General features: G+C 38.5%; 1 protein-coding gene across 4 annotated transcripts in view; it reads left to right on the top strand.

Moving 5' to 3' along the window:
• Positions 1-27,772, top strand: part of ARHGAP29 (Rho GTPase activating protein 29) — a 55,131-nt gene that overhangs the window by 18,761 nt on the left and 8,598 nt on the right. For all 4 annotated transcript variants that reach the window (XM_075156332.1, XM_075156333.1, XM_075156334.1 and 1 more), the window contains exons 3-15: positions 6,721-6,864; positions 15,519-15,615; positions 15,979-16,051; positions 21,077-21,137; positions 21,620-21,757; positions 22,034-22,098; positions 22,598-22,708; positions 22,825-22,905; positions 23,208-23,396; positions 23,634-23,771; positions 25,081-25,271; positions 26,786-26,952; positions 27,488-27,616. In XM_075156332.1, the coding sequence (XP_075012433.1) occupies positions 6,721-6,864; positions 15,519-15,615; positions 15,979-16,051; positions 21,077-21,137; positions 21,620-21,757; positions 22,034-22,098; positions 22,598-22,708; positions 22,825-22,905; positions 23,208-23,396; positions 23,634-23,771; positions 25,081-25,271; positions 26,786-26,952; positions 27,488-27,616 (1,584 nt within the window). The remainder of the gene's footprint in view (positions 1-6,720; positions 6,865-15,518; positions 15,616-15,978; positions 16,052-21,076; positions 21,138-21,619; positions 21,758-22,033; positions 22,099-22,597; positions 22,709-22,824; positions 22,906-23,207; positions 23,397-23,633; positions 23,772-25,080; positions 25,272-26,785; positions 26,953-27,487; positions 27,617-27,772) is intronic.

Below are 27,772 nucleotides of genomic sequence, written 5' to 3'. Positions count from 1 at the left end.
GGTTCAGAACTGAGTGCTGACAGTTTCCTAGTACACAATATGGATGTTGATGAAGATGATAGTAACATGATTTTAGTTTAAATTTGTTTTACTTTGGATCAGCTTCATTCCAATGCTGACTTTTCCCCCCCCCCCGACCTAGGTGGCATAACTACTTGATACCATGTAATCCTTCTGTGTAACATAATGGTAACAGGTTGTAATTTACCTTAATGCCAAAAATGAGGTTATTAGTAAATAAGAGTTGATAGTCTTTTAGCCAAGATGTTAGTGTTGCAGATTGAAATGTTGGTTACTCAAACTTATTTCTTCTGAATCCTTCCAAGATCAAAAGCGATGAGGAGCTGACTGTTCGCATTCCATAAGATGAAACTTTAATAAAAAGTTCTGGATCCAGATATTGGGAAACTGCTTCCCAGTTTGTGTGCTTGTTCTTGCCACCACCCTGCAAGACTGTCTGGCTTCTCCCTTTCTCCTAAGGGAGATTGGGATTTATGCAGAAGGTGCAAAGCAGTACTTAAAGCCAGCAACTGGGGCTCCTATATTTCAGTGGAAGTAAAAGGGGAACTGAAGTACACACTCCACAGCTGATCCCAGGAAAGCAGCAATTTACAAAGGGAGTACTCAAAATGGAGGCTAGACCTAGTGAGGGTGATGGTTAGTGTCTGCCGCTGGCTATGTCCTGGTAGCTTTGTACACAACTGGCACTTAAGTGTTCTCATCCAGTTGCATTTTTTCATCTTCTTAAACTAGTGGTAACATCCATAGAGTGAGCAAGTTAGTTCATGGTAGACACTTAACAAAGACAAGGCATTTAATTGTATTTGTGAGGGTAAATGGATAAACTATTTGTGCAAAAATACAAATTACCTTGTTTATAGTAAGATTTTCACAACAAGTGAGGTGACTTTATAGATATTGCCCCCCATAGTCAAAAGACTGGTCTATGTATATAAACTTGTGGCTCTAGAGAGTATGGCAGGTTGTTCCACACTGATAGTATCTTTCACTGTGTGTAACGTTCTTGAAAGCTATTGAATGCATGAAGTAAATAATCACATCTTTCTACTTGTAAAAAGCTTCTTATGGAAAGCAGGACCTTACTAGATGGTGTGAATTAGAATATTTGCTTTGAAAGTCTCATATGTAATCTGGCTTCAGGAATTTTTCACGGATGTGTTACTTCTCAGTTGGTTTATCTAGTTGGATACTCTATCTTTCCTTTTCATCAACATGACCAACTTGAGTTCTAAACAGACTTTTAGTCACAGCAAAACAATAGTTGTATTAGTGGTTCCCCTTCTCTTATGCCTGGTGGAAATTGGGTAGTAGAGAGAGAGTCTTCCACTGTTAGAAAGTGTTAATGTTCTAGGTAAGCAGAATGGCGCATGCATCTTCTGTATGGGTTTGAACAGCAATGTAGGATATGCGATGGCCATGGAGGGGAAAAACTGTACATTAGTCTGTATTTAAACTTGTACTGGCAAACATTTGTTGAAATAAACAGCTTCAGAAATGTTTGGGCCAACAATAAATCAGGTCAGACAAAAGAATACCAGCCAACTGACACAGCAGTGCCTTTCCCAACTGCATGTATTGTGACCAGCCCTGACTTGGCAGGGAGGGTGACTGGTGCTGACAAGCCTGATGAGCAAATTTTAGTTTGTTTTGCAGGAACAGAATCCGTAGCTGTAAGGCCATTATTGCTTGGTAATATTTACTAAACAAAGGTTTCCTGTTGAGAAATACCTAAAATTAGAAAATAGGTAGCTTATGCTGTTTTTACATAAAGGATGGATAAGTGGTTGTAAAATGTGGTGACCGAAACCACCGAGGAGTGGGATGCTAATGACAACAGTGTGCTACTGAGATGGCTTGGCTAACACTGACCGGCTTCCCAGCTGCTTTGTTATATTATTCTTGTGCATTAGGTTTGTCAGTTTTGAATACTCGCTTTTTCACCCTATTCTTCTTTCTCCACTTCTCCTGCAGAGTATGCTTTCGTGTGGTTGCCTTTACATTTTGGAAGAGCTTGTTTTCAACTAATGTAAATGACAGTTTAAACCCCAATGAAAGAAGATTCGCAGATAGGTTACTAAGCTCTCTCCAAGCCATGGTTTGTTTTTTTTTCTAGTTTTGAGCTCTGTGTTTTTTCTTTTGGAGGGTAGAGGACTGACTGATTCTTCCAGGAGATTCCATGAAACTAGTCACCTAAGCAAACAGCTGAACTCATGTGCCCAGAGAGGTCCTCTGAGCTGCAGGATCACTGGCAGTCGCAGTCCTCTGGTCCCGGGTGCTAACTAGTCTTCTACAGTATTGCAATTAGTGTTATTAAGCTTTAAAAAGATTTTTAAACCTGATATAGCATCCATTGGTGGAGGAATTTCCTGCTTGACTTCACGTAGATAAATGAATGTGTACAGTGAGACAAGGGACAGAAGAAAAACTGAAAGTAAGTATTAATTTTCGTGACTGCTGAAGTCAGATTGAACTGCTGCAGGAACTTGTTGGAGACACATTTCCTTATGCATTCTTTTCACTGTAAACAGTATTTGCTCTACAGTTGTTTTGGTCTCTTAGCCATTTTCTGACCCCTTAGTATTAAAACTGTGTTTCTGTTAATCTGGCATATTTAGATTGTTTTACTACCTGAGGTTTATAAGTCTGTCCTGAACAGGAAATCTGTTTTGGTGTCTGTTTGGTGAATATCAGTTGCTGAATGCAGTGTAGTTGTGGTTCCCGATGGCTTCTGCCCCCACCCCTCCCCAAACACTACTTGTGTCACAGACCTTTTGTCTTCTGGAGGCGCAGAAACAATGTTTCAGATAATTTGTAAACAAATAATACAGAGATGGAATACAAAGAAATCTCAGTTGGGTGTAGCTAGACCTTTGCTTTTGAGACTACAAATAACTAATCTCATGCTTGAATGCATTATTTTAGTGATAGTGTTCTCCTGGATGGTATGATAAACATCTAATTCAACTCAGCAGTTGTTTTCAACTTGCACTTCCCTTTGAAGCTTACTGCTTCTGTTTCAGACTTGAAGAGGCTTGTGTCCCTTAAGTTTTTTTTTTTTTTTTCTTCTCTCTTCCCCCTCCCACTTATTTTGCTTTCTTCCCCAACTCTGTTGGTCTGGTAAGATATTATCAAATCTTAATACTAAGAAACTGCATTTTGGGATCAGATATGCTTTAATTAGTCTTCTGTACGAATTTTTTTTTGCCTTCACCTAACATGTAAGGAACCTCAACAGGCTGTTTTATCCTGTAATGACAAGCCTGTAGTTGTGGGTCACACTGAACTCCCCAGAATAATTCATGCAGTCTGTCGTATGCCTGTGATGTACTCCTTCTTGAGGACTCTCAAACTGGGAGTAATCTTTAGATTGGTTTGGTGGCTTCCCTGCCTTGTTTCCCCTCCCCTACTTATTAGGGGTCCAAAAGTCTACCTGCCATGTTGCCAAAAGGACCTAGTTATGGGAGATGTGCACGGGTATTCCTGATCACAGGAATAGGATTAGGAACTCTTCTCTCTCTAGCCAGAAGTGGACATCTGTGCATTAGAAGGCAGGGACACCTTCATCTTGGCTAGGCAAGAGATGCAGTTCTGGTCAAATGGTGCACTTGTGCAGATTATCTCTAGTCAGCTGACCACAATATTCACCCCCTTCATGTGAGGACTGCATATATTCTGGTTATTCAGAGACAGCTGATGGGGAAGGTTTGTGGCATAAAGCCTTCAAATACCTCTATAAAAGCCTATCTGTCCCAGTCCCGCCAATATAATCATTAGTCCCAATGAAGGATTGTGGAATATTTGTCTGCCTCTGGAGGTTTGTAAGAAGAGATGAGACATGACATCCATAAACTACATCCTTCTTAAGTATTTAAAAACTTAAGTCTACACACTAGACATGTTCCTTAATGAACTAAGTGGAATTACTAACTGGAATTAGCTATCTAATATCCTATTTCCTGAAAATAACGTGTTACTATAATTTTCGTATATATTTTGTATGTTGTCTGATTCACTTCGGTTTGTGGGCGTCAGTACACTCTGCTGTCTTTCCTTTTCCCCATTGCCTTTGCCTGGAGCTGCCCAGTACTCCCAACAGCATTTATTCTTGCATTGATGGAGTACAATTGAGGTTTTGATGGATTAAAGCCCAAAGGGACCATTACAATTATCTGGTTTCATTTTGACAGCTATAGAATTTCTTGAAGTGTTAGAAGGTGGCAATGGCCATGCTGGCTTAGACTAAAGCTGTATCTAACTCAGTGTCTGAGCTCCAAAGACTGCCAAAACGGAATAGCTAGAGAAAAATAAAAATGGTAAGTTGGACGTATCTGCTGAACGCTTTCTGCCTAGGGGAGTTCTTGAGCTGTTGCATGTTACATTGTTTGTTTTAGTACAATGCTTAGTAGTTCTGTAAACTAGAAAGTAGAGTAGTTGAGTGAAAAGAAGTTGTGGAGGCAGGTTCAAAAGGAATTAAATGAATTCAAAGACAGCAGGTCTGTAAGCAGTTACTGAAGTGCATAGGAACAACTGTGGTGGAGCAGTTGCGGGTGCTGGGGGACTGGACTGCAGAAAGCAGCCAGTCTTGTCTAGTCTCCTAAGCAGCATCGCCCACTGCTGTGTCAGGCACAGGCTAGCTGGACCCATGGCCTGACCCGGTAAGGCATTTATTGTCTCATTAGTAACCCACAGGGAAAACTTAGAAGAACTTGTCCAGTCTCTCTTTGTTTCCATGTAAACTTCTTGTGTCGATGCTGTGTTTTGGCAAGAAATTACACAGGTCTTTTACGTGAAGAATCTGTTTTGAATCTGGCTCCTGCTTGCTCTGTTTAATCATGTGTGTTATATTTAACTGAAAGACATTGGTAAGCGATTGATTCTACCCACTATTTTCATGCCTTTCATGATTTTCTAATATTCTTTCATATCCCCTATAAATCATCTCTTATCCAAGGTCCCAGCTTCCGCTATTGTTGCTTGCATGGAAACTGCTTCAAGCCTGGATTGCTTTCCCCATTAAGTTCCAAACTCTGAGCTATAGTATGCCTTTAGATCAATGTGTGTTTGTCATAAACTATGGCTGGTACTAATGTGTATGTACTGAATCATAGCCATATTTAGTACCAGCCTCTTGACATTTTTTTGCCTTTGCTGTGTTTGAGTCCTCAGTTAAAAACCACTATGTATACATGTAAATGAAGATAAAGCCACAACTATGTTTCTTTAATAAGTTTCTTTAATAAATTACATTTATTAAAGAGCTTTCTTAATTTACTGCTGTGTAAGATGAGTTTTCCTAGACTTCTGTGTGTCCTGTTACGGATAGAGCTCCCCTCCAGCAGGAAAAAACACGCAAAGTGCTGGTGAATGGTAGATAAGTTTTTTGCCTTAGTCCACTTCCTGAGTCAAGGTTTTTCCTTTGACCATGTGTAAGCTAGTCTGAGTTGAAAAAAATCTCCTGGTACTTGACATCTAGGGAGATAAAGCCTGAAGCACAGTGGTCCTTAAAAGGCTTGCTTTTGCACTTTATACAATTGCATGTAATTTGTATGTAGTCCCCCTTCCTACCCACCTGACAGTAGTGATATATTGTACTGATGTGTCATGTTGTATTTTGTTGATTCCTCAGAAAAATTTAGGTGCCTCTAGCCTAAATATAATGTCTTGTAGCCAGAACAAAATGGCTTAGATTTGAAACTGTTCTCTGAGTAACACTGGATCAATTTGAACTGTACTGTAATTGTCTGTATTGACCTGTTTGTTATCATGGCCACAGACAACACAGAATTGCCATTCCTTTTTGCTCAATGGGGAAGTGAGTCAGCTTGTATTAGATCCTCTTTTTCTTTTTCATAAGCTAGACTTTCCTGAATTTGAAAGCTTTTTACCACAACTTGCAACGCAGCACTCTAGTGCATGTGAAACACTAATTCCGTGCACCAGCACCTCTTCTGTAACAGAACGGAAGAGCTTGTGGTTTAACCTGTGCCATGTAGGCAACAAGAACTGGTTTTTTTTTTTAAAATAAGGTGGGGGGACGGGATTTAGGGACGCATAACAAGAGGCATATGCTGTAAAATCCATTGCCCTGTGTGCTTGTTTGAAAATTTTTCTGATTAGGCCTAATTCCACAAAATAATTTAGGTGTTCAAGTTCTTTATCAGGACTGACATGCTTAAATTCAGACCTTTGTAGATTTTAAGTGTCTGAAGATGCTTAAGATTTGACTGACACTTGAGTTAAAAGCTAGCCAACATTTGCCAAAAATTTTTGTTTAATTCTATGAATATACAGAAATGGTGTTGAATTTGTATCAGGTGAAGAAATATCCAATGAGTAATCCAAATCTGCTTTTGTTGATACTCTTTTTTGAATATATGTAATTATCAAAATGGTGGTTAGTGAAATGACATGAGAAAAAGATGGTGTAATTCAGAAACCTTAGGGTATTGGTGTAGAGGTTTTTTTTAAGTATACTTGTTTGACTTTTTCAGAGAAATGTAAACAGCATACAACATTGCAAGTAAACTGTTGGCAAATACTAGTATAACTCTTTTTTTTTAACAATTTCTTTGTTCTAAACAGGCCCAGCTTCCATGTGGCCTACACTACCGTGCAGCTGAATACCATCAAAGTGGTTTGTAATTGTAATTGAGCCTTAATTCACTGTTTTAATGTAGTTTCTCCTTTACTTTTTTTCAGAAAATCAAGATGGCCTGCATCAGGTAGTACACGAACGCCTGGGGGAGTTGCTACGTGTTTTAAAAGCAGTGATAAATAAACATCAGACCCTAAACTCAGTTGATATTCTTAGTGCTGCAGGAACAGTTATTGCAAAAGTAAAAGGTAAGGAATTACTACCTTTCATATTCTTGGAAAATTGTAATTGGTGTCAAGTCACTAATTGGAGAGTCAACTCCAATTGACTCTGGCTTGGAGTTATAGATAGGATCCTATGTATACAGAAGAAACAGGGGGTTTTTTTAAGAGTAATACGCTAACACTTGTTTAAAAATACCTTCTCTAAGTGAAAAGTAATATTAAATAGCTTGTTCTCCTGTTGATGTAGTAAAATTCTGCTTATAGGAAGCTAGCTGCAATTCTACTGAATTCCAAAAGCATAAGCCTTTGATCTTGAGCTTTTCTTTACCTGTGTATCGCAGAATAATAAACCTCGCGTTTATCCACTTAGAGATTTGCCAAAAATCTCTGCTTGTAGGGATGGTGGTGTATTTATATCAAGTGAAGAAATACCTAAATGAGCAATCCAAATCTGAGTGGCCTAACACTTAGTTATAAATTCCACAGATCATAAGCATGGTAAAGGTGTCAATAGCAACAAAAAAAGCCTTGCAGACGTATATGTTAATACTTTCTATTGCTGGCCTTTGCTGCCGCAGTTCTCTGCGTGTCAGACGAAGGCAAAGGGTGAAGTACACAATTGCTCCAGCCCCATAAGCCATAGCTGTTCTCTGTGTAGCCTTTGACTGCAACTCTCCCTACTCTGGAGTAAGTCCAGTATATTACTGTGGATCCAGTACAGTTTCTTCCATGTGGCATGGAGAATGCTTTGAGTAGGGTTAAATCTCCACCTTTTGCCTGGGTTAAATCATGTGGAACATCCTCCTTCAGAGATGCATAATTTAGTTTTTCCCTTGTTCTAGGGTTTTTCCCCTTGTTTCCTAATTGTCTTAGTATGTCTGAACGTATACTGCTGATTCAGTGAAGTAGGAGTATCAGTTAAAATGCTAACATGTTTAGCTGCCTGATTCCTGTATCTTGGATTCTTCCAAGCTTCTTATGGATTCTTTCTGTTGATATATAGTTTTGCCAGTTTCTTTGGTCTTGGCAGGTACTAGCAGCCCACTTTGCATTTTCTTCCTGCTACATGTAGAGTTTCCTATAGATCTATCCCTGGTATTTGACATGATCACAGGATTACAACTCTGCAACTTCTGAACTTGCTTTAGAAAATTGTACATAACAGTAGAAATGCAGAGGGTATCCCTGAGAGGTTGCTGTTTGTCTTGTTGATCTCGGGAAGAGTTAAGTACACATGTACGATGGTAATCAGATATTTACACATGAGAACAGGTTAAATGTTTAGTGAACATAATTCTACATCCACCTTAGGCAAGCTGTTTCTGTGCTTAAGTGCTATGGTAAGATTATTGTGTGTCTTCCACTCCTCCCTAATTTCAGTGGACACAGGACAATGTTCAGCTGTTCTTTCTTTAATTTAAGAAATGTTGAGGAGAACTGACTTAAGGTATGCAAATAAATCAAATTACATCAACCTTTGCTAAATCATGTTTCCAAAAACTATTGCAATAATATCTATCCTCTCTGGACTACATAGTTTATCAAGGTTGTTCTTGATATGCAGTGCCCCAAATTGATCACTGTCTATACTGTCCAAGTTTACCATTACAGAGTAAAGCAGTAGAATTACTTTCCTTGTCTCACACGGTAACATTGTTGAGTGATTCCATAATTATGTTGGTCTTTTTGTCAATTTTTGTGTTTGATTTAAAGTCCATCATAAGTCCAAGGTCACTTTCTGTAGTTCTAGTGCTGAACCAGTTTTTCAGATCTAGATTTATGTGTTCTCCCTCCTTCACTTCTACTTCTGAAGAGGGGAATGAAGCACTTTGTTGAATTACATAATCCATTCCTCCAGAGTACTTGCAGCCTTCTGAATCTGACGCCATACGTATTTCTTTTCTCAGTGCACACTGTTCCATCATACAGTTTCAATAGCACAGAACCCTGGGCAGATGCATTGGTGTTTCGTACATTTTCTTATATGTGTCTGTTTCTGCCTGGTTTGATGAGTAGCTGTTCTTTGAGTAGTTATTTTAGGATTCATTCATTGCTCTTGATAGTGAGCAGAAAAAATAACTTTAGTACTAAGCCTTTTTTTGGCAATACAAGTATTCACAAATACTTTTTAGCTTTTTACCCCTGAATAGATTTTAGTTCATATAATTAATATGTTAGCACTTGAAATAAACTAACTACTAACATTTGAGTTGTAGAGTTCACTCACTGTTAATATATTGAGTTTATGAGGAGCTACAGCAGTCATGGAGGGATTGCATTATTTTCTAAATGGAAAGAAAAACTACTGTTAGGAAAGCACTGTGCATATTGTATAATTACAGAATTTTCAAAGTAACTGCACTCTTTATTGTTGTAGGAATGCCACTTGAAATAAAAGCAGTACAGTCATGTCTTCCAGTTTTCTGTCAAATGTGTTCAAGTGGGTCAAGTTGTAAGACTGTACTTTAGGTACATCTGAAAAGTCTGTGTTCAGCCATAGCTTACTTGAACTACTTAAATATTCTCCTGTATGATGAGAAACCTCTCAAAGAAAAAAAGCATGAAAGGAGTTGATTTTGTTACAGTCTCTGTCCTTGAGCTGGAACTGAGCTCAAGTTTTGACCTTTCTCCCCCTCTTGGTTACATTACTCTGAATAATTTTCTCATTGGCAATGGATTGACAGTACTGAAAATCTAGCTTTAGGACTTCTGCTACAGGATCCAAAGTACAGTGATGACATGGTGCAGAGTGCTGATCTGATACAAATGTGTTCTTCCTGCTTGAATAAATAGATAAAAAGTGTTTTCTGATAGAATAAAAGATTATGGCATGCAATTGCTGTTCATAGCATTCTCACCAATTTCTCATTGAGTTACTCATCTGTCTCATAAGCAGCATACGTTCTGGACCTAGAATGGAGAGGCTGGCGTAAACTGTATGGTTATTCTTTGGCTAAAGCAAACACAAACTCGCTCTGTGGCGAATTGTCGTTCCTGTGATCCAGCGCTGTGTGGCCTGGCCTCACAGAGTTCCCCAGGAAAGGGAGCTCCGAATCACACTGAAGAAGGTGGTCTTGGTCAGTCCTGCCTCAATATTTGTAGCCTTTGATACAAACAAGTACTTTCATGTGAAGACTTCAGTAGCGCCTATCGGTGTTTGCTCGGCCATGTATTGGATTCCTCATGTGTCTGGAGATGGAAACGGGGATTTACAGGGCTTCAGCTCTTTCCGACCGGTACTTCGGTCCTACTTCTCTGAGAACAGCAAAACCTTTGCTGTATGAAAACGGCCTACCTCCTGCCCAGCATAACCTGTGGTATATGTGAAGGCAGTTTTTCTTTAGCACCTGTTTGGTTGTTACAGCTGGTTTTTGTGTGAGGATTATACTACTCCCTGTTTGTATTCAAACTGAAGTGTATGACTGCTGGAACTGAGGAAGTTGAAGTAGAAACACAGCAAGTTGTGGTGAATTGTAAGCAGAGCAGACCTTAAGTTTGCTTACAGTGACCTGTCAGTAACACATGCATTCACAGGTTTCAGCTGTGGTTGTTTCAGGAGAAGTAATGTAACTTTTGAATAAACAGGAAGCTACAAGAATGAGAGGAGCTGGTAGGACAGAGCCAGTATCCTTTTTCCTCTGTCTTCCCAGGCTGTGTTAATGTGACATTATGAAAGGAGTTCATCTGACTCATCTGTTTCTTGTCATTGCAGGACAGAACTATAAAAAGATGTGGAAGCACTCTGTATCTGTAGTCAGATTTATGACTAGGAAGAAGATTAACCTGGCATGAAAAATTCCTGATGTTTATTTAGGAGAGGATGAAACAGAAACAAGCTGGGATTTACACATGATTTCCCAACCCCCTCCTCCCCCCACCTTCAGAAATAGAAGCATAGCTGGTTTAGGTTCTAGAAGGACCTTTTTGAATTTTTGCTTAATGCCAGGATTTCAAATCTAGTTTGTATTTGGAAATTCATATAGGTGCAAATTATCTTAACAAATGACTGCCTTTGCTATTAATGAAATCAGTTACGATAACTTTGGAACCAGTGACTGTCAGTGACTCTGGCTTGTGAAGTATTCTTGTAAGTATGACAAGTTGCACTGTGATTTAAATGTAATGTCCAGTGCAGACAGACCACCCCGTTAAAATTACTGCAAGTGGGAATATTCTGAATGCTAGCAAAAATTAGAGTGCTTGTGTACCTCCTTCAAGCCTCTCAGCCATTTCTTAGGTCCTTCTGTGGGAATGATATGAATGTGCGTGTAGTTCTGCTTTTCCTTTTGGACAGATTGAAGGAAAAACTAGCTATAGCATGTTATCTTAATCTTGTTACGGAGAATGATGTTTGGCAGAACAGATAATGTCAGACTTCTGCCATTTTAGACTCAGGTTGCAGGAAAATGTAGGGGGGGAAAAACCCTTGTTTTCTCTGGTTATATCTTGGACATAACGTGGTTCACTGGGCCTCTTTGCTTGGACTCTACTACTTATACATGCTTACTTGAGTGCTTTGTGAAGAGTGTCTTTTAAATGACACTTCACTTGATCTGAAAGAATTGAGACTTACTGAAGTATCTTGCCTGGAACCTGCTTAGGCTCCTATTTCTGGAAGTCAGTTCCCAGTCCGGCACACCATCATACTCATAGTTGTTATTTTTCCAGTCAGTGTCTTTAAATAGTTGATGGCCCCAGAGTACCTGGTTTTTCTGACCCCATGCTGATTTCAAGTTTGTACTGTTCTTTTGCTCTAAATTGCACCTTTTGACTTAACTGAATCACTAGAATGAATGCAGATTCCTGTTAAAGCAGAAAATTGCACTTGTCTTGTAGAAATTCCCTTTATAGGTATGTTTTTTTCTAATAGTTCTGCATCAAAGTGAAGTTAGTTCACCTTGCTCGCAGTATTTAAATTTTGTTGGTGTATCTGTGATGTAAATTCAGAGCAAAATTTATTATGGAGGGAGTAGGAAACAGTTCCTCAAACTTGTCTTGTTGTCATCCAGCTTAAGTTGGGGAAGCTGCCAAACTCAGTAGTAAGTACAGGCTGGTGAAATTATATGGCACAGAGAACTTAACGTAGAACAGTGGGGCCTGGGCAGCCTGATCCTCTCTAGCTGTGAGATCCCGAGAATACTCTTCTGCCTCTTTCCAGTCTGCATACTACTGCTCTTTACTCAGGTTCCCCCCCTCATTTTTTTTACGCATGTTTTTATTACAAGTCTTTGTTTTGAGAGAGGGAGTGTTTTTGGTCTTGGTTGGTTTTTTTGTTTGCTTGGGTATTGGTTTTGTTTTTGAAATAGTTCTGAAAGGTTCTTGAAAGCATTGTTGGGAGTTTAAGGACAGAAAACTAGTTGCAAAGGTATTCAGTTCCAACAAGTCAGCCAGTTGCTTATTGCTTAAAAGTCAGCTAGTAAAGTAGGGATTGAAGATGTGTTCCTGTCTAAGGAAATAGATGGTGGTGTTACCGTATCTGTTTATTAGATGCAAGAAAATGGACCTGCAAAGAGTAAATTCTGCAAGCTGGTGTAGTTTAGACTTGCCCAGGCTCTGCAGACAGTTGGCAAGGTAGCTTTGCTGCTGTCAGTCCTGCACCTGTCTATGGGGAGGGGGAAGGAGGAAGCAAGTGAACTCCTGCAGACTCCGGCATGGCTGCGTCCCCTGCGTTTCCTGGGCTCTGCTGTCTTGATTTGACTGGAAGGGGACAAGAGAGCATTGCAGAAGCTTGTATGCTGTGCTGTGGTCACTGTGAGCTGTCTAAGCATCATCCTTTAAAGGCCCTGATTGCACTTTGGTCTTGACAGCTGACAGCCTCTTCATAGTTTCAGAAGCATTGCTCAAATGTCCTCAGGCTCTGCTTCAGCTTCTGGGATTCTGGCTTCCAGAACTTCCATGGCTGGTTCCTCAGCCTGTTCTGTGCTTGATTCAGAAAGCTTTTGATAGCATGACCCAAGAGTTGAAACTTTGCAGTGTCTTGCAGAATTTTTATGAGGTTGCCAAACCCACCTCAGTTTGAAGACAGCTTTGCTAACTTAGGAAATACGGATCCATTTTAATGCAAGCTAGGCTTGCATTTCAGGTACTGGATTCCTGATTTTAATATATTGCCATCATATGATTTCTTTAAAGGTCATTATGTGCCATCTGAAGTCTTACTTAAAAGCGTTGTTAAGTTGTATACTTGCTTTGAAATCTGCAGAACTATAGATAGATAGCTGTCATTTCCAGACATGGAAAGATTACTATAGTTCATTGTTGTTAGTAGCTATTGTGTGCAGTCAGGATGTCCTGGGGAAAGAGCGTGCATGGTTTAAAGTTGATGTTAAGTACATCAGCATTCCAGTGGTAGTAAGCTAGAAGAAAGCTGTTTGTATTCCACTGAATTACTAAGAGCTTGGACTAACCTTTTTTGAGAAAAGTGGTAATTCTGAAAATTTTGAGATTGGTTATACCATTTGTGATGGATCCTGGAAAGAAAGGATTTCTCTGGTATATAAAGTGTAGAGCTTAACAAAACTCTTCCTGGAACAGGAAGGCAGAGTGAAACAGCGACATTTCTTTAGGGAGAGGCTATCTATATTAATGTCTCGTTAGCAAAGTGAAAGAAGTGCTCCTTCTCTGAAGACACTGCAGCTAATGGGTATACAAATGTTTCAGTGGTAAGTGCTTTGAATGTATAGACAGTTTTTGTTGATTCCTTTTAATTTTGAAACAGTTTATGGCACTCAAATGATTTTTCCAGTCATTAGTGGCTGGTAATCAATAGATCTCGTAGTAACTGGTGTTGCTTAATGATTTGGAATGCAAAGTTTAGACTTATAAGCAGCATTATCTCTGGAAAGCTGAGGTTTTCAATTAACCTGAATTTAAAAAAAATAAAGAAATCCACTGCTGTTTACGAAGTTGTTAAAAAAAATTACCATCTGTGGAGCTTTATTGAGTCTCATTTCAAACAAAGGTTCCAGAGGCATTTTTTAATGTAATTACGAAGTGTAGAAGAATGAAGAGGTAGGAGAGGCCTTAATTTAGCAGTGAACTGTGCAACAGAGACTGTTAATATTTTTGTAATATGTGGCGATTTTTTTTTTGGCTGTAGGCTTATTACAACACATTCTTCCAGATCTGCAAGTAATTGTGAACATAGCCCATGAGAAGAATACGTATTTTCTGTAATAGCTTTGTATAGAAATAGTTGTTATAAAAATGTTGATCAGGCCTGTCGGCATGCTGTGTAAAAAGGAATGGATTCAACTGTGTTAATTTACTCGTTAAGAACTTTTCCTTTCACAAAGGAAGTCTAATGGGGGAGCAGATTACTGTACTTTCTTTGTTTGTTACCCATTAGTGTTTAGGCACCTGGCAGGAAGTTTGAATACGTTTTAAGGTTAAAGTCTGTTAACTTCAATTTGCTAAGAAAATATGTATAGAATGGGCAAAATTTTAACATTATTTAATTTTTGCTACTTCTAGAAGTCATTGTGGTCCATTATTTCCATATTTGTACTTGAAATGTAAGGAGGATACATAAACTAACATTGTCACAGGTCTTGCAAAAAGTGATGAATAGGGGTGAATAGCTGTATGTGTGTCATTGCAGTATCTCTGAAACAGATGAGTGTAACTGTAACTTAGGCATCTAAATAATAAAGAATATTGCATTGCTTAAAAAAATTAAACTTTTAAAAAATAAATACTAATGTGAAATTCTAAGATGGGGAAAACTTCCATCCAGAGGGCTCAGCTTCGGCTCAAAGGAGTGTACGCGACTTCTCTACAAAAAATTTCCCAGTCACAATGATTAAGGAGTTAAGTTGGAAATAGACAAAAATGGTTGTGCTTTTTGTCTTTTCCTTTCTCCCTCCTCCCCCCCGTCTAGTAGCTGTTAATAGAAGCTCTGGATGAATCGTTCTTCTTGTCTCATTATTCCAGTTTGTAATGGAAGCATATTAAAGGCTCAGTGTTGAGTGGCTAAATACTTGTCTTAATCACCAGTTTAAACCATCTAGTTTGTAGAGGAACGCTCCTTTTCCTATTTTGGAACAATGATAGTTATGCTGAGTTTCTTCCCCACTTTTAACAGGCAAAACTGAGGGGCTTTTGCCAGACCATGGAGCTCATAATCAAAGTGTTTTGCAATGGATACTACCTTTTGATAGCTTTCTGTTTGTCTGTACTCAAGCCAGAAATCCTGTGTTCTGAATACATACAGAGGATCACATACAGTTGGGGAGGGCACCCCCATAAACTACTGCTGCTGTTCTGAATTCTGAAATTTCTACCCAGAAAAGAAAGCTTTTCCAATACTTGACTGCATTTGTGAGCTGCTTTGTGGTGTTGCTGCTGCTGTGTGATTTGACTCTTGCTGGTAAATGACTGTTTTTCTTCTCCCCTTGCATTACCATCGTATTCCTACACAAAGCTGCTTCTTAAATGGGAAGATATAGGAAGTGAGAGAGTAATCTGATTTCATTGTGGGAAGCATCTGGATTGTGTTAATTTCTTTAGTGTTTACTTCCTTTCTAATCTTCTTTAAACTGTGTTTTTTCAATTGTTCAGAAAAGTATAATGTTGCATGTTCTGTAGGAGACTTTGTATATAAAATTTGTCTTTAGGCTTAGTAAACTTGCTTGACTAACCCCACCTCTCACCCTTTGGTTTTCATTTTTTTTCCTAAGCGGTGAACTTCAAAGAAGTTAACGAAGAAAACAAGAGAGAACTCTTCAGTGAAATATTTTCTTCCATTGAAACATTGGCATTCACCTTTGGAAACGTGTAAGTTGGAATCCAGAAGGAGTTTTTAAAGAGCTCGGTGGAGCTGAATCAAATTAAGCCTAAACAACAATAACAACAAACAGTTTAGTTTTCTTTTGGATGAATATTAGCTGATAAACTGATTTAAATTAACGACATCCAGAACAATTTTACTGCTTTGTTTGGGTGTTCCGTTTTTTTTTTTTAAACAAGGAAAACGGTGATGGTATAGAGATTGCAGGCAATATAAGACTTTTTCTAAAAATCGTTTGCAGAACTTTTAAAGGATATTAGAAACACTATCTGAATTTTTGTTCTCAGTGATCTGAAATTGCTTGGTGAGGTAAAGTAATGAAGTAACACAATTCTTTGTTTTTCTGGCAGTGTTTCAGACTTCCTTATGGGAGATGTAGACAATGGCTCGTCATTGGGACTTCCTGTATCTCGGAGAAGTCGGGTAGGCAAAACGCGTTCTCTTGGAGTGTGGAATGATATCTTTTAAAGGAGACTTTCATTTCCACTAAAACTCTGTGTATCATGGGGCTGGGACACTTGGAGTCTTTTGAGTGTTAAAACAAGATTAAACCCATGAAAAAAATGCATTCAATGTTTCAGATACTTGAATGTATTCTCAGTTCTAAATGCCAGTGATGACTCAACGGGGCTAGTGCTCAAATATGTAAATGATAACCTGCTGCAGTTGTATTTGAGACTTTTAAATTGCTTAAGTGAAAAGAACTAAATACTTGAAAGTAAGATACTTGAATGATTTGCATGCTGGAGTAGTTAGAATAGACCTCTTAGACTAGAAGCTGAAGGTTTAATGACCTCTTTTTGGCTTTCAAAGACTAATATTTATTACAAAATAACCTTTTCTTCTTCTAGAGCCCAGTTTGTGCTGTAGCTGTTTCAACAACAATTCACTAAGAGAACTGAAATAGCACTGTCAACTTATAGGTAGTCAAAGAAAAACATTAGTGTTTTAAACTCCCCTTTAAACACTTTGAAGATGAGATTAAAAAAATGCTCAGTACGAAATTCTGTTCTGAATTTTTGTGTATCTCGAGGCAGACTTTCAAGTAAACCAGGTCAAATTAAAAGTTACATGCAAAAGTTCCACAGCATTCTCCTAGAGAAGCTGGCGGCTCACAGCCTAGACAGGTACACTCTTCGCTGGGTAAAAAACTGGCTGGACGGCCGAGCCCAGAGAGTTGTGGTCAACGGAGTTAAATCCAGTTGGCGGCCGGTCACGAGCAGTGTTCCCCAGGGCTCAGTACTGGGGCCGGTCTTGTTCAATATCTTTATCAACGATCTGGACGAGGGGATCGAGTGCTCCCTCAGTAAGTCTGCAGACGACACCAAGTTGGGCGGGAGTGTTGATCTGCTGGAGGGTAGGAAGGCTCTGCAGAGGGACCTGGACAGGCTGGATCGATGGGCCGAGGCCAACTGTATGAGGTTCAACAAGGCCAAGTGCCGGGTCCTGCACTTCGGTCACAACAACCCCAGGCAACGCTACAGGCTTGGGGAAGAGTGGCTGGAAAGCTGCCCAGAGGAAAAGGACCTGGGGGTGCTGGTTGACAGCCGGCTGAACATGAGCCGGCAGTGTGCTCAGGTGGCCAAGAAGGCCAACGGCATCCTGGCCTGTATCAGGAATAGTGTGGCCAGCAGGAGCAGGGAGGTGATCGTGCCCCTGTACTCGGCACTGGTGAGGCCGCACCTCGAACACTGTGTTCAGTTTTGGGCCCCTCGCTACAAGAAGGACATGGAGGTGCTGGAGTGTGTCCAGAGGAGGGCAACGAGGCTGGTGAAGGGCCTGGAGCACAAGTCTTATGAGGAGCGGCTGAGGGAACTGGGATTGTTTAGTCTGGAGAAGAGGAGGCTGAGGGGAGACCTCATCGCGCTCTACAACTACCTGAAAGGAGGTTGTAGTGAGGTGGGTGTTGGTCTTTTCTGCCAAGTAACTAGCGATAGGACGAGAGGAAATGGCCTCAAGTTGCGCCAAGGGAGGTTTAGATTGGACATTAGGAGAAATTTCTTTACTGAAAGAGTGGTCAGGCCTTGGAACAGGCTGCCCAGGGAAGTGGTGGAGTCACCATCCCTGGAAGTATTTAAAAGACGTGTAGGTGAGGCCCTTAGGGACATGGTTTAGTGGACATGGTGGTGTTGGGTTGACAGTTGGACACGATGATCTTAGAGGTCTTTTCCAACCTGTATGATTCTATGCAAGGAAAATGCAGTTGATAATTGGTGTGTATGACAATTAAGTTGCAGCAAGGTTAAAAATTTCAGGTTGTAGAGTTTTTTAAAGGCTTCGTTGAAGGCTTAAGGCTTAGCGTTCCTTCACACAGGCTTGATCATAGCAATGCTGTGCAGCTACAGCTGAGAAATAGTCTTTTTAAATTTGCAGTATGTTTGATAACACACGTGAGAAAGATGGATGATCACAGAAGTTCTACTTCTGTCGCTGCTGCAAAACTCATCTTCGCAAACATGGAGGGGAAGGAGGCTACTCGGAAAACGGATTCCAGCAGACTTAGAATCAGAGAATTAGGTTGCTGATTAAAAGTATGAAATAAAATAGCACAGAAGCCAGCATCCCATGGAACTTAAATGAGATGATTTGAACAAGTACTATTTCAGCTAATGGGTTCACCATCAGAATGAAGGTGCTGAATTTGCCAACATTTTAATCTTGTAATGGCTTTGCAATGCTAAAATGTATTCCTGTGGAACGAGATGGTCCCATATATTGTGTTGTGAAGTGAATGCTTGGCTAAAAGATAACTCTTCTGAACATGTGGGTGGGGGAAGACTGAGGGGAAATTAGAATATAGCGAATTGAAGAAAGGATTCTATTCTAGATGCTCCAGAAGTCACCAGCTTAAATTTAAAAGCCCTTTTTTGTAAAGCCGTTTGCTTTTCCTAATGTGGAAGGGAACAATTATAAATTTTGGAGCAGGTAAGATGATATGATTGAATTTCTTGGAAATCTGTCTTAAATTTAACTGCATTTTCATTCAGGCAAATAAATACACATTTAACAGATGAAGCATTTCACTTTGATTTGCAATTCAGAGAGCAATTTGGAGGCCAACTAGGAGTTGAGTGTTAGGAGGAGTTAAATGCAAAATATTTAAGTAGCTGTATTAACTTTTCATTCCTGTAGATGTGTACATTCAGTGGTTGAACATAGCAGCTAGCTGTATCTAAAAAAGATTAGAGCATAACATTTTGGTAGAATTTAACATGTAAATGCTTTGAGGGTTAATTAAGAAGGGAGATTTTAATTGCCTATTAAGTTAGGGACCTCCCTAACTAAGCTGTTGAGGATTGCTCTAAGGTGTGGGGGAGTGCTGATCTTGCTTCTCTTGACTGCAGGGGAGTCTACATTCTTTAGTTCAGGCATTCCACTTGATAGCTTAAGTTAAATGATATGTATACCCCCTCTTAGCAAATGTAATTGTTCTCATTTTAACCCTTGTAGTACAACCAGAAGTACAAGGTGGAAGCAAAGATATTTCTTAATTAAAAACAGAAGAGCTTTAGAATACATTGGGAGAGACGAGACAGGCATGTCTGACCTTTCATTACTCAACAAGCTATTTGAATGCTATTCAATGCTGTTTAGATCTGAGAGCATAATAAAGGAGAAGGATAAAATTTTCAAAACGCGTGCAGAGATTTGCCTCTGTCAGGGTGAGAGTTCTTGGGTAATGGGGAAAAAAGGCAGAAGAGACTGGTTGAAGTTGAGAAGAGAAATCTATCTAGAAGTCAGGCTTTTTTTTATTTTTTCTAGGCTCACTGGGATGAGTCATTGGATGCTTGAGGAGGCAAATTGTATGGGTCAAGTTCTGATAAGTTGTAGGACATAAGCAAAAGTAGTTGTCCATGTGCTTGCTTTGAAAACATCGTATTACATATTTGCAATGGGGTGAATGTGGATGGATGAATGCGCATTGATTAGTTGCCCTAACTAGACTGTGTGCCTGAATCACTGGAAAGGAGTGAGCAGTTCTCAGGACTGAAATTATTTAGGTCTTATAGAATGGGAAATAATTTTTAGGACCAGAACTTATAAATGCCTCCTGAGTTAATATAAAATATGGGGTTTTTTCCTCTTCTTATTTGATCTTCCCTAACAACTGTATGCCACTTTAAAATCTACTTGAAGACAGTAATGCTTTATACCCAAATCAGAACTAAATCTAGGAATGTTCAGGCTTTCTGTGCAACCGAATATTGATTCATCTCTAAATTCAGACTTTTTTTTTTTTACCATTGATAGACAGCTTTGGATGGATTTCCCACCGGTTCTGAAAAAGCCCTTCCATTTTACTGAAACTCTCTTTTATTAGACAGGAATTGTACTGGTATTCCACTTTCTTAGGAATGGAGCTGTTCTTTAGACTATAGTTTAATTCTGTTCAATGTAATTGATGATTAATACTTTGCATGTTTTGGTATATGGAAAAGCTGCTTTTGCTGTGAAATAAACAATGATTGTTGAGGGATTTTTGTGTGATTTATGATCAGTTTCCATTTACATTTAAAAAACCCAACCAAACAAGAACTACTTGCATCATTGTTAGTGTGCTCCATTTTAGCTATAAGTCTGAAAATAAAACAGTACCAAAGTCTAAAATGGAAACAAGCTGTTCTTGTGAAGCTTAAGGCCACTTTGCAGCTATTTCTCATCCTTTGTCTTCTGCCTGCTCTCTGCTTCTGAGTTTTCAAGAGTAGTTTATTCACTTAAAATTATGTAGGGTTGTGTTGGGTTTTGCTTTTTTTTTTTTAAAAAGGGGATGGTGGTTACTAGGTAAACTTCTTATTCATTCAAATTTGTTCAGTGGCCTGATTTACAGCACAGTCCTACAAAAAGTTCAACTTGCACAATTAAAGGGGTGGCAAAATGCAGCATGAGGACAAAGGTAGGGATGAAATTTTGTGCTAAATTCCTTTCATTATTGGATTAAATTCTGTCAGGTTGTACTGATTGTCAGGGCTTCATTAGCAAGTGTTACTAGTCAGTTATTGTGCCTACAGTGCACACCTGCAAGTAATTTAGGAGAAATAACTTTATTCCCTTGAGGAAGAAATACAGGATTCTAATGGCTTGTCGAATGGTGTCTGTTATAGGTATATGACATTAGGTCTGTATGAAATTCTTTTTAAAAGATAGGTGGAGATCTAAGAAAAGCTGGAGGTTGTTTAAATATCAACCTGATTTGTTAAACAATTAACTCTTTCATCACAGTCTTTCAAGATTGTTGATTTAAAGGTATATAATGATCCCTTGCTATTTATTATGTCTCAATCGACAGCTATGGGAGCTTAGAAGGTATTGTGCCTTAAATGAGAGGGAGTTACAGTACAGTTTGTTGCTTTATTTGCAAAAAAAGATGATGGCATTTATTTTGCTAGCCTGTCAGTTCCAGTAAGAGCTTTTCTTTGCTAACTTAATGTTTTGTTTCTTGTACACCAGTCTTTTGAGAATCTTTCTGTGGAGTCTGGGGGTTCACTGCATGAAAGGGATGATATTCAAGGTAGGTCATTCGTTTACTCTTAATAAATACCATTCTGTATCTGTGTTTTCATCTTCTAAAATGTTATAAATAAGTTGCTTGGTCACTTTTTTACAACTATGCTGCCATTAAAACTTCACTGTAAAATATTTGCTATTGCAGAGGTTTTATGCTTTTGTGAATAACCAACCTGCGTTGCTTTTCGGGGGGGGGAAAAAGAACCAAGGCCTGAAGCAATTCTGTATGTCATCGTGTGATTGGTGTTTTGTTGGGTCACTTTCTTTAAGAAAGTTATTCTGACCATATGACTATGCCAGATAAAATACTATGACCCTTTAATTTGTTCTAAAACCTCTGTCAGTCCTGTTTAGAGTCAACTAGCATTAAAGACCAAGTCAAGATCAGAGCTGCTTAAGCATTCACAACTGGCTAATACTGGCTTTGCTCTCGGTGTGTGGTCACGTCTAAAATTCACTTCTTTGTGTTCGATGCTTTATTTTCAGGACATCTTCGAGCAGAGGAGGTTGATAGCATGCTTCTAAGAAATGACAGTGGAATTGAATCGGCTCTGTCCTATGCTAAAGCATGGTCAAAATATACGAAGGATGTAGTTGCATGGGTAGAAAAAAAGCTTAGCTTGGGTGAGTGGCTCTTTCTGGCATTTAATCAGCTTTGTCATGATGAAATTAAATCTGTTGTCAGGCCTCTGTGCTGCAGACTGTCAATAATGTGATTTCTAAATTAGTAGCTGTTCCGCTGAAGTAGACAGAACTATTGCACATTTCCTATAATTAAAGGCGTGTAACAGAGTGAAGGTGGTCCCCTCTATAGCCTGTCTGTTAGAGGACAAATGTAAAAAGCTTTTAGCATGTGGTACAACTGTTAGTGTAAACAGTAACTGTGAATTTTTTTAACAGAAATGGAGTGTGCTAAAAACTTAGCAAAAATGGCTGAAACTGCTAAAGCTGTTGTTGGACACCAGGTGAGTACATCTTAGGGGCTTTATTTTAAAGTCTTAAATATGTATTAGATGCCTTGCCCAAAAGTGAAACTTTGGGGATGTTGAGGAATGGGTTTTTAAGTTGATATAGAATTGATTTATACTGTAAATCACTGGTTAAAAGATCTGCTGTATTTTATGTCTTCCTATCTCCTATGAAAATTTGGATTATATACATTTATTTTTGTTGAAAATGTACAATAGCCTTATAGTTTTCACAATATGCTTTTTTCTGTCTAATATCTTGTATGCTTTGTGATTTGGACTTGTAGACTTCTCTTTCAGAGTGTTTTCCTAGTAAAATGAAATGTAGCTGAGAAATTAGTCATTTTCTACATTCATACCTAACTCTGACTTCCACACACACATAAATACCGTGCTAAATTTAATTTAAAATCTAGTTCAATTATATAGACATTTAGAATGTCAGCATACCTCTACCTTACCTAGAACATTAATGTTTTGTTATGTGTAATTTTAGGATTATATGCCATTCCAATCAATATTCATTAATGCTTTTCAAAATGATATTGAGAACAATCAACTTTGGCAACAAACAGCTGCTGCTCTCCAGTCTAACAAATTTGTGCAGGTAAGCTTAAAGAAAAAAAAACAAGATATTGTTTAGGTTTTTAGAAAGTTTTGTAACAGCACAGATTATTCAAAAGAATAAGCCTTTTATGTACTCTATTAATGTTTCCTATCTAGCCTCTTCTCGGAAGGAAAAATGAGTTGGATAGACAAAGAAAAGATATCAAGGAGCTTTGGCAGCGAGAACAGAAAAAAATGGTTGGTATTTCTTTCATATCTAACAGTGTTCAATATAAAATTCTTTAAAGGGATGAAACTTTCAAACTAAGCTGTTATGCACTTAAAATCACATATAGAATCTATAGGGCTTATTGGATGTAGTATGGAACTGTCAATTTCATGACATACTTGTATTTGTAAGAGGTTATCTTTCTATGACTATGTACTTTGAACTGCAGTGTACAGACCTGTGCATAACAGCATCTTTAATCATCACATTAAATAACTGGAAAATTAAAATCATTAATTCTTGTGCTTTTTTCTTTTGTTGCATTCTGCAGCAAGAGCTGGAAGCTGCTCTAAGAAAAGCGAAGTTGCTATATACACAGCGTCAAGATGAGTATGAAAAGGCAAAATCCTGCACTGCTCGTGCTGAGGAGGAACATCTTAGTTCAAGTGGAAGCTTCGTGAAAGACTTCAGCAAGCAACTGGAAAAAAAACGAAGGCTAGAAGAGGAAGCCCTTCAAAAAGTAAGAGTTTTTGTTCCTTGCTTTTAAAGTTAAGCCTACACTGGTTTTACTCGTGCTTTTCCAATGGGAGCGTTTGTGCAAGTGTTCTGTTCATCATTCTTAATTTTAATTATGTTATGCTCTTTCAGGCTTTTATCCTAAATGGGAATCTCCAGTTACAAGAATCTTGTGGGTTTTTCTTGCTTCTAGTATCAAGGCCTGTAGTCCATCAATCCTTTATACCTGTGTTTTCTCTAGGCTGAGGAGGCCAACGAACACTATAAAGCAAGCATGGCAGAGGCTGAAGAAAAAAGAAATGATTTGGAAAGCTTTAAAAGTGATGTCTTAACACAGCTTCGGGAGCTTATTTACCAGTGTGATCTTACTCTTAAAGCTGTAAGCATGCTTTTTAAAATATGTTTGGCACAGTTAAATAAATATTAAGAGTAAGAGAAAGGCCCATCTATAGTGTTAACTGCTTAAAATAGAAAGTTTTCAAAGGACAGAGGTCAAACCAACAGAAAAAGAAGGAAAACTTTTAATATGTTTGTGGTGTTCCCTTTCTGTTAGGAGTTAAAAAAAAAAAAGGGGGGAGGGTGTTATACATGTCTTGAGTGTTTTTGGGTTTTTTTTTGAGCTGTCGCCTTGCAGGAACCCTGACTACACAATTCGTGTAAAATCTCTCTAACAATATGGATGGCAGTGGCATTACTTTGTTGCTTAAGAGTACAGCTCCCATTCCCATTATTTTCATTAGTGCATTAGCAAAGATGTTTGGCTCAAGCACAGAATGGATATTAACACGCTGCAGCATGGAGCCTGCTAATCTTGATGACAGTCTCAATTACTACAGGATCCATTGTGACTAATGTATTAATTTAATGCATGTAAATAAGCAAAAGATTGTCAAAACAGTATATCTACATACACAGTTTTTAAAAAAGCTTAAAAAGCGCATTATGCCAATAGATGTATACTTTTTTTAGATGAGACAAAGACAATTTAATGCTGGGGTGGGGGGCAGGGACGGAAAATAAAAAAATCCAAACACACATCTACCCCTCCCTCCCCAAGCAACCCAAAAACCCACCCATAAAACCAGTAGAAAGCTTAGACAAACTTGTTCAAGTATATCTAAATTGCGAACTACTTTGCAACCCCAAAGCTGAAGAAGCAACTGTGCAGTGTCTCCTTTCCTGGTCTGTGCCTTGTGATGAAATATTTCAGAAGTTTCATGTAATTTAACAAAGAAAGTGTTCAGTTAGTCTGTTCTATTGGAAAAAGGAGTTTTGTCTCAAGGTGATACAGAGCTCATCTGGGTTTGGAATTCCAACTAATTCATTGTAGTGGTGACTAAAATTCCCTCCAGAGCATGAAAAATGCCTTTTTAGTAGCAGAAAAACTTGCTGTTTATCTTGATCAACCCGAATTGGGAAGCCATTGGAATTGTCTTTGCTACCTGGAGGATTCAATATAACCCAGAGTGAAGAGGAATATTAGCATCTATACTACCGAAGTTTTTGCAGTTGACTTTCAGGAATCTTGCACGAAGTCCATCCCTACAAATGTTACTATTTTCTAGAATTTTTCTAGTCTTATTGTTTAAATAATTTTCTGTTGGGGTATTAATTTGGGTTGAGCAAAGTGCAAGTGAAATATCTAGTAAATGATCTACAAATACTGAAATTTTTTTTTCTCCCAACAGGCAACTGTTAACCTGTTCCAGCTGCAGCACGCTCAGGTTGTATCTCTTCCAGTTAACTGTCAGTCCCTTTGTGAGAGTGCCAAACTCTATGACCCTGGTCAGCAGTATTCAGAGTTTGTGAAAAGTTTGCCAAAGGAAGGTGTTCCTATTGAATCAGGTTCTTTTGAAATCCAGAGTTCCCAGGTTGATGGGTGAGTCCCAGACTACAGGTGGCATTTGCTTGGTTTAGAATTAAATGCTAGGCACACATGTTCAACAGTAAAAGAACATTCAGAATGTCATTTTGTGTAATAAGACTTGCTAAAACATTGACAACTGTTGCACAAGAATTGTTACTATTTAATGGAGATACTGGTTAATATGAAAAGTTTTTAACGCTGTATTGTGGTGTGACAGCAGTAGATAATCAGTTTAGAAAGTCTGAGGAGGTAGTTTTCCTCTTCCGCAGGCCTTGCTGCTACAGTACCTTCTTTCGTATTGTTTGTTTGGCAACTTTTTGGCAGGAAGTGTTGCTCGATTTCTGTCTCATGCTATGTGACTACAAAAGTTGAGAGTCCACATGTCCCTGTGTTATAACTTAATTTTTTTTTTTCCCAACCTCTGTGAAATGGCAGTTTTTACTGTTACTCTATTAAAGATACAGCTAATGTGGAAGTAAAGACTACAAGATAAAAAGACAACTCCTCGTGTCAGTATGCCAGATGCTTTTCCACCTTTAACTTGTTGTAAAATAGTCATCTGGGCACGAAAGCACCAGCATATCCATTCCAATCTGTGTGTTTCACAGTTCTACAGGAAAGTGTCGTCATCTTTCAAAAGGAAACTAAATACAAAAAACCTAACGCTTTAGTCAGACGTCTACCAACAAAAGCCAGGAAATTCAAAGTTAAAGCTGAGATTCTTAGTTCTTGTCTGTAAATTTCCTGCCTTTTAAGACTGATTTAGGCTATACTCATAAACTTTGACTTAGGGGGATTTAACTGTGCAGCTCCCTGAGAAACTGATGAGCATGAAATTTCAAATTCTTTCTGTTTATAGGAGTGTGTTTTTTCTCTTCCCCTCTCTCCATCTTTTGCTTTCTTTGACATGGCCTTGTGATTCTTCGTGTACTTGAAGTGATCATTTTTATTGTTCAGGTCTGCATTTATTTAAGGGACAGTAGCTTGGACAAATGCAAATTTTAATGTTTTTAAGTCTTCATTTCCTTCAGCTGGAGCAGATTTTCACAATGGACTGACTATAAGCTTTCTGGCAGCTTTAACATATTTTCTGTGCTTTTAAAAAAGCACAGCATTTTAATGCCTATATGTTTATAGCTGAATGGTCCTGGTGGCTGGGCAGAGAATCTCTTGGAGGAAAGCATAAAAGTAGGATGCAATAGCCTCTAAATTATTTTGATCTTTAGATGAACAAATTTGCTGTTTTTTCAAAGTCTGCAAAATAATGGTCATAATACCTTGCAGAGATGTGGAAAAGCTGATTTATGGGGGGTGAGGAAACACTGGGAAATTGCACATATTTAATTAAAAATAAATTGCCAGCCTTCTTTTTTTATTTTTTTAATTTGGGCTTTAATAATTAAATGTCAGATATGCCTGTTCATGAACAGCAATTAAATGAAGCATTTTTAGTGCCCAGAAATAAAAAAAATAATTGCTTTTCATTTAATTGTCTTACTCATCAAATTACTTTCTTCTTTCTGAAGGGTTTTTAATAAGCAATCAACCAACAGTGTCCATACGTCACATGGTAATTTATCTCAGTGTTCAGGAGATTTTCCTGCTCAGATGTTAGATGATGCGGGAAGCCCGATATATCATCATTCGCAAAAGATTGGAGAGAAGAGATCTTCCAGCAGCACAGATATTCAAGGTAGTTCTTCTGTGTTTCATCTGGAGTTCAGTCTCTAATTAAAAATACCAGAAAAAAACAGGTGCTTTGTGTCTCACTGTCGGACATGTAGCACTGAAGGGGTTAAAAAAATGTATTTTAAAGTTCGAAGCCTATAGAAAAACAGTTATGTCCTTAAGCATAAGGACAAATGGAAAACTGCCTCTATGTATACTTGGATTATTTGACAAGAAAGGTGAGATAACAGCAGGTACTGTCAAGCTCAGTGTACTAAACTATTTAATTAACTTTAGCAATTTAAAATCCATTGTTTTGTAAATACTACATTGATTTCAGGTCTTTTGCAAAAGTACAAATCTCAAGTTTCTGAAATTCATTTTGTTATTCCTGTAAAAGCTCCAGGATGTATATGCTGTGGGTTTTTTCACTATATTGGATGTTCATGTAACTTTTGCAATATTTTCCTATTTTGGATGTAATCATAATCTTTAAATAAAAAGAAAATAATGTAATTTTGTCCTTGACATTTGGAATTTGCGGATTTTCTTTTCAAAAGCAATGCGAGGGCCACCACCGTTCAGATCATGGTCAGTTGGCAACCAGAGTGGAGGAATGTGCAGTGATTCTGAAAGTGCAGGGGGAAGCAGCGAGTCACGATCCATGGATTCTCCATCTGCTAGCCCAGGTACTACTACACTCACTGCTATACTAATTTGAAATCTTTTCTTTGGACTGTTTTACATTAATGAAGACATCATTGTTAGTTTAGCAAGTGTTGGACAGAGCCTGTAATGAAAATGAGCAGTTGGGTGGAACTGATACTTACAGCTTCCTGAAAATT

Source organism: Calonectris borealis, chromosome 8 (genome assembly GCF_964195595.1).
Source record: "Calonectris borealis chromosome 8, bCalBor7.hap1.2, whole genome shotgun sequence".
Classification (NCBI taxonomy): Eukaryota; Metazoa; Chordata; class Aves; order Procellariiformes; family Procellariidae; genus Calonectris; species Calonectris borealis.
This window is presented reverse-complemented; position numbering and strand designations above follow the sequence as displayed.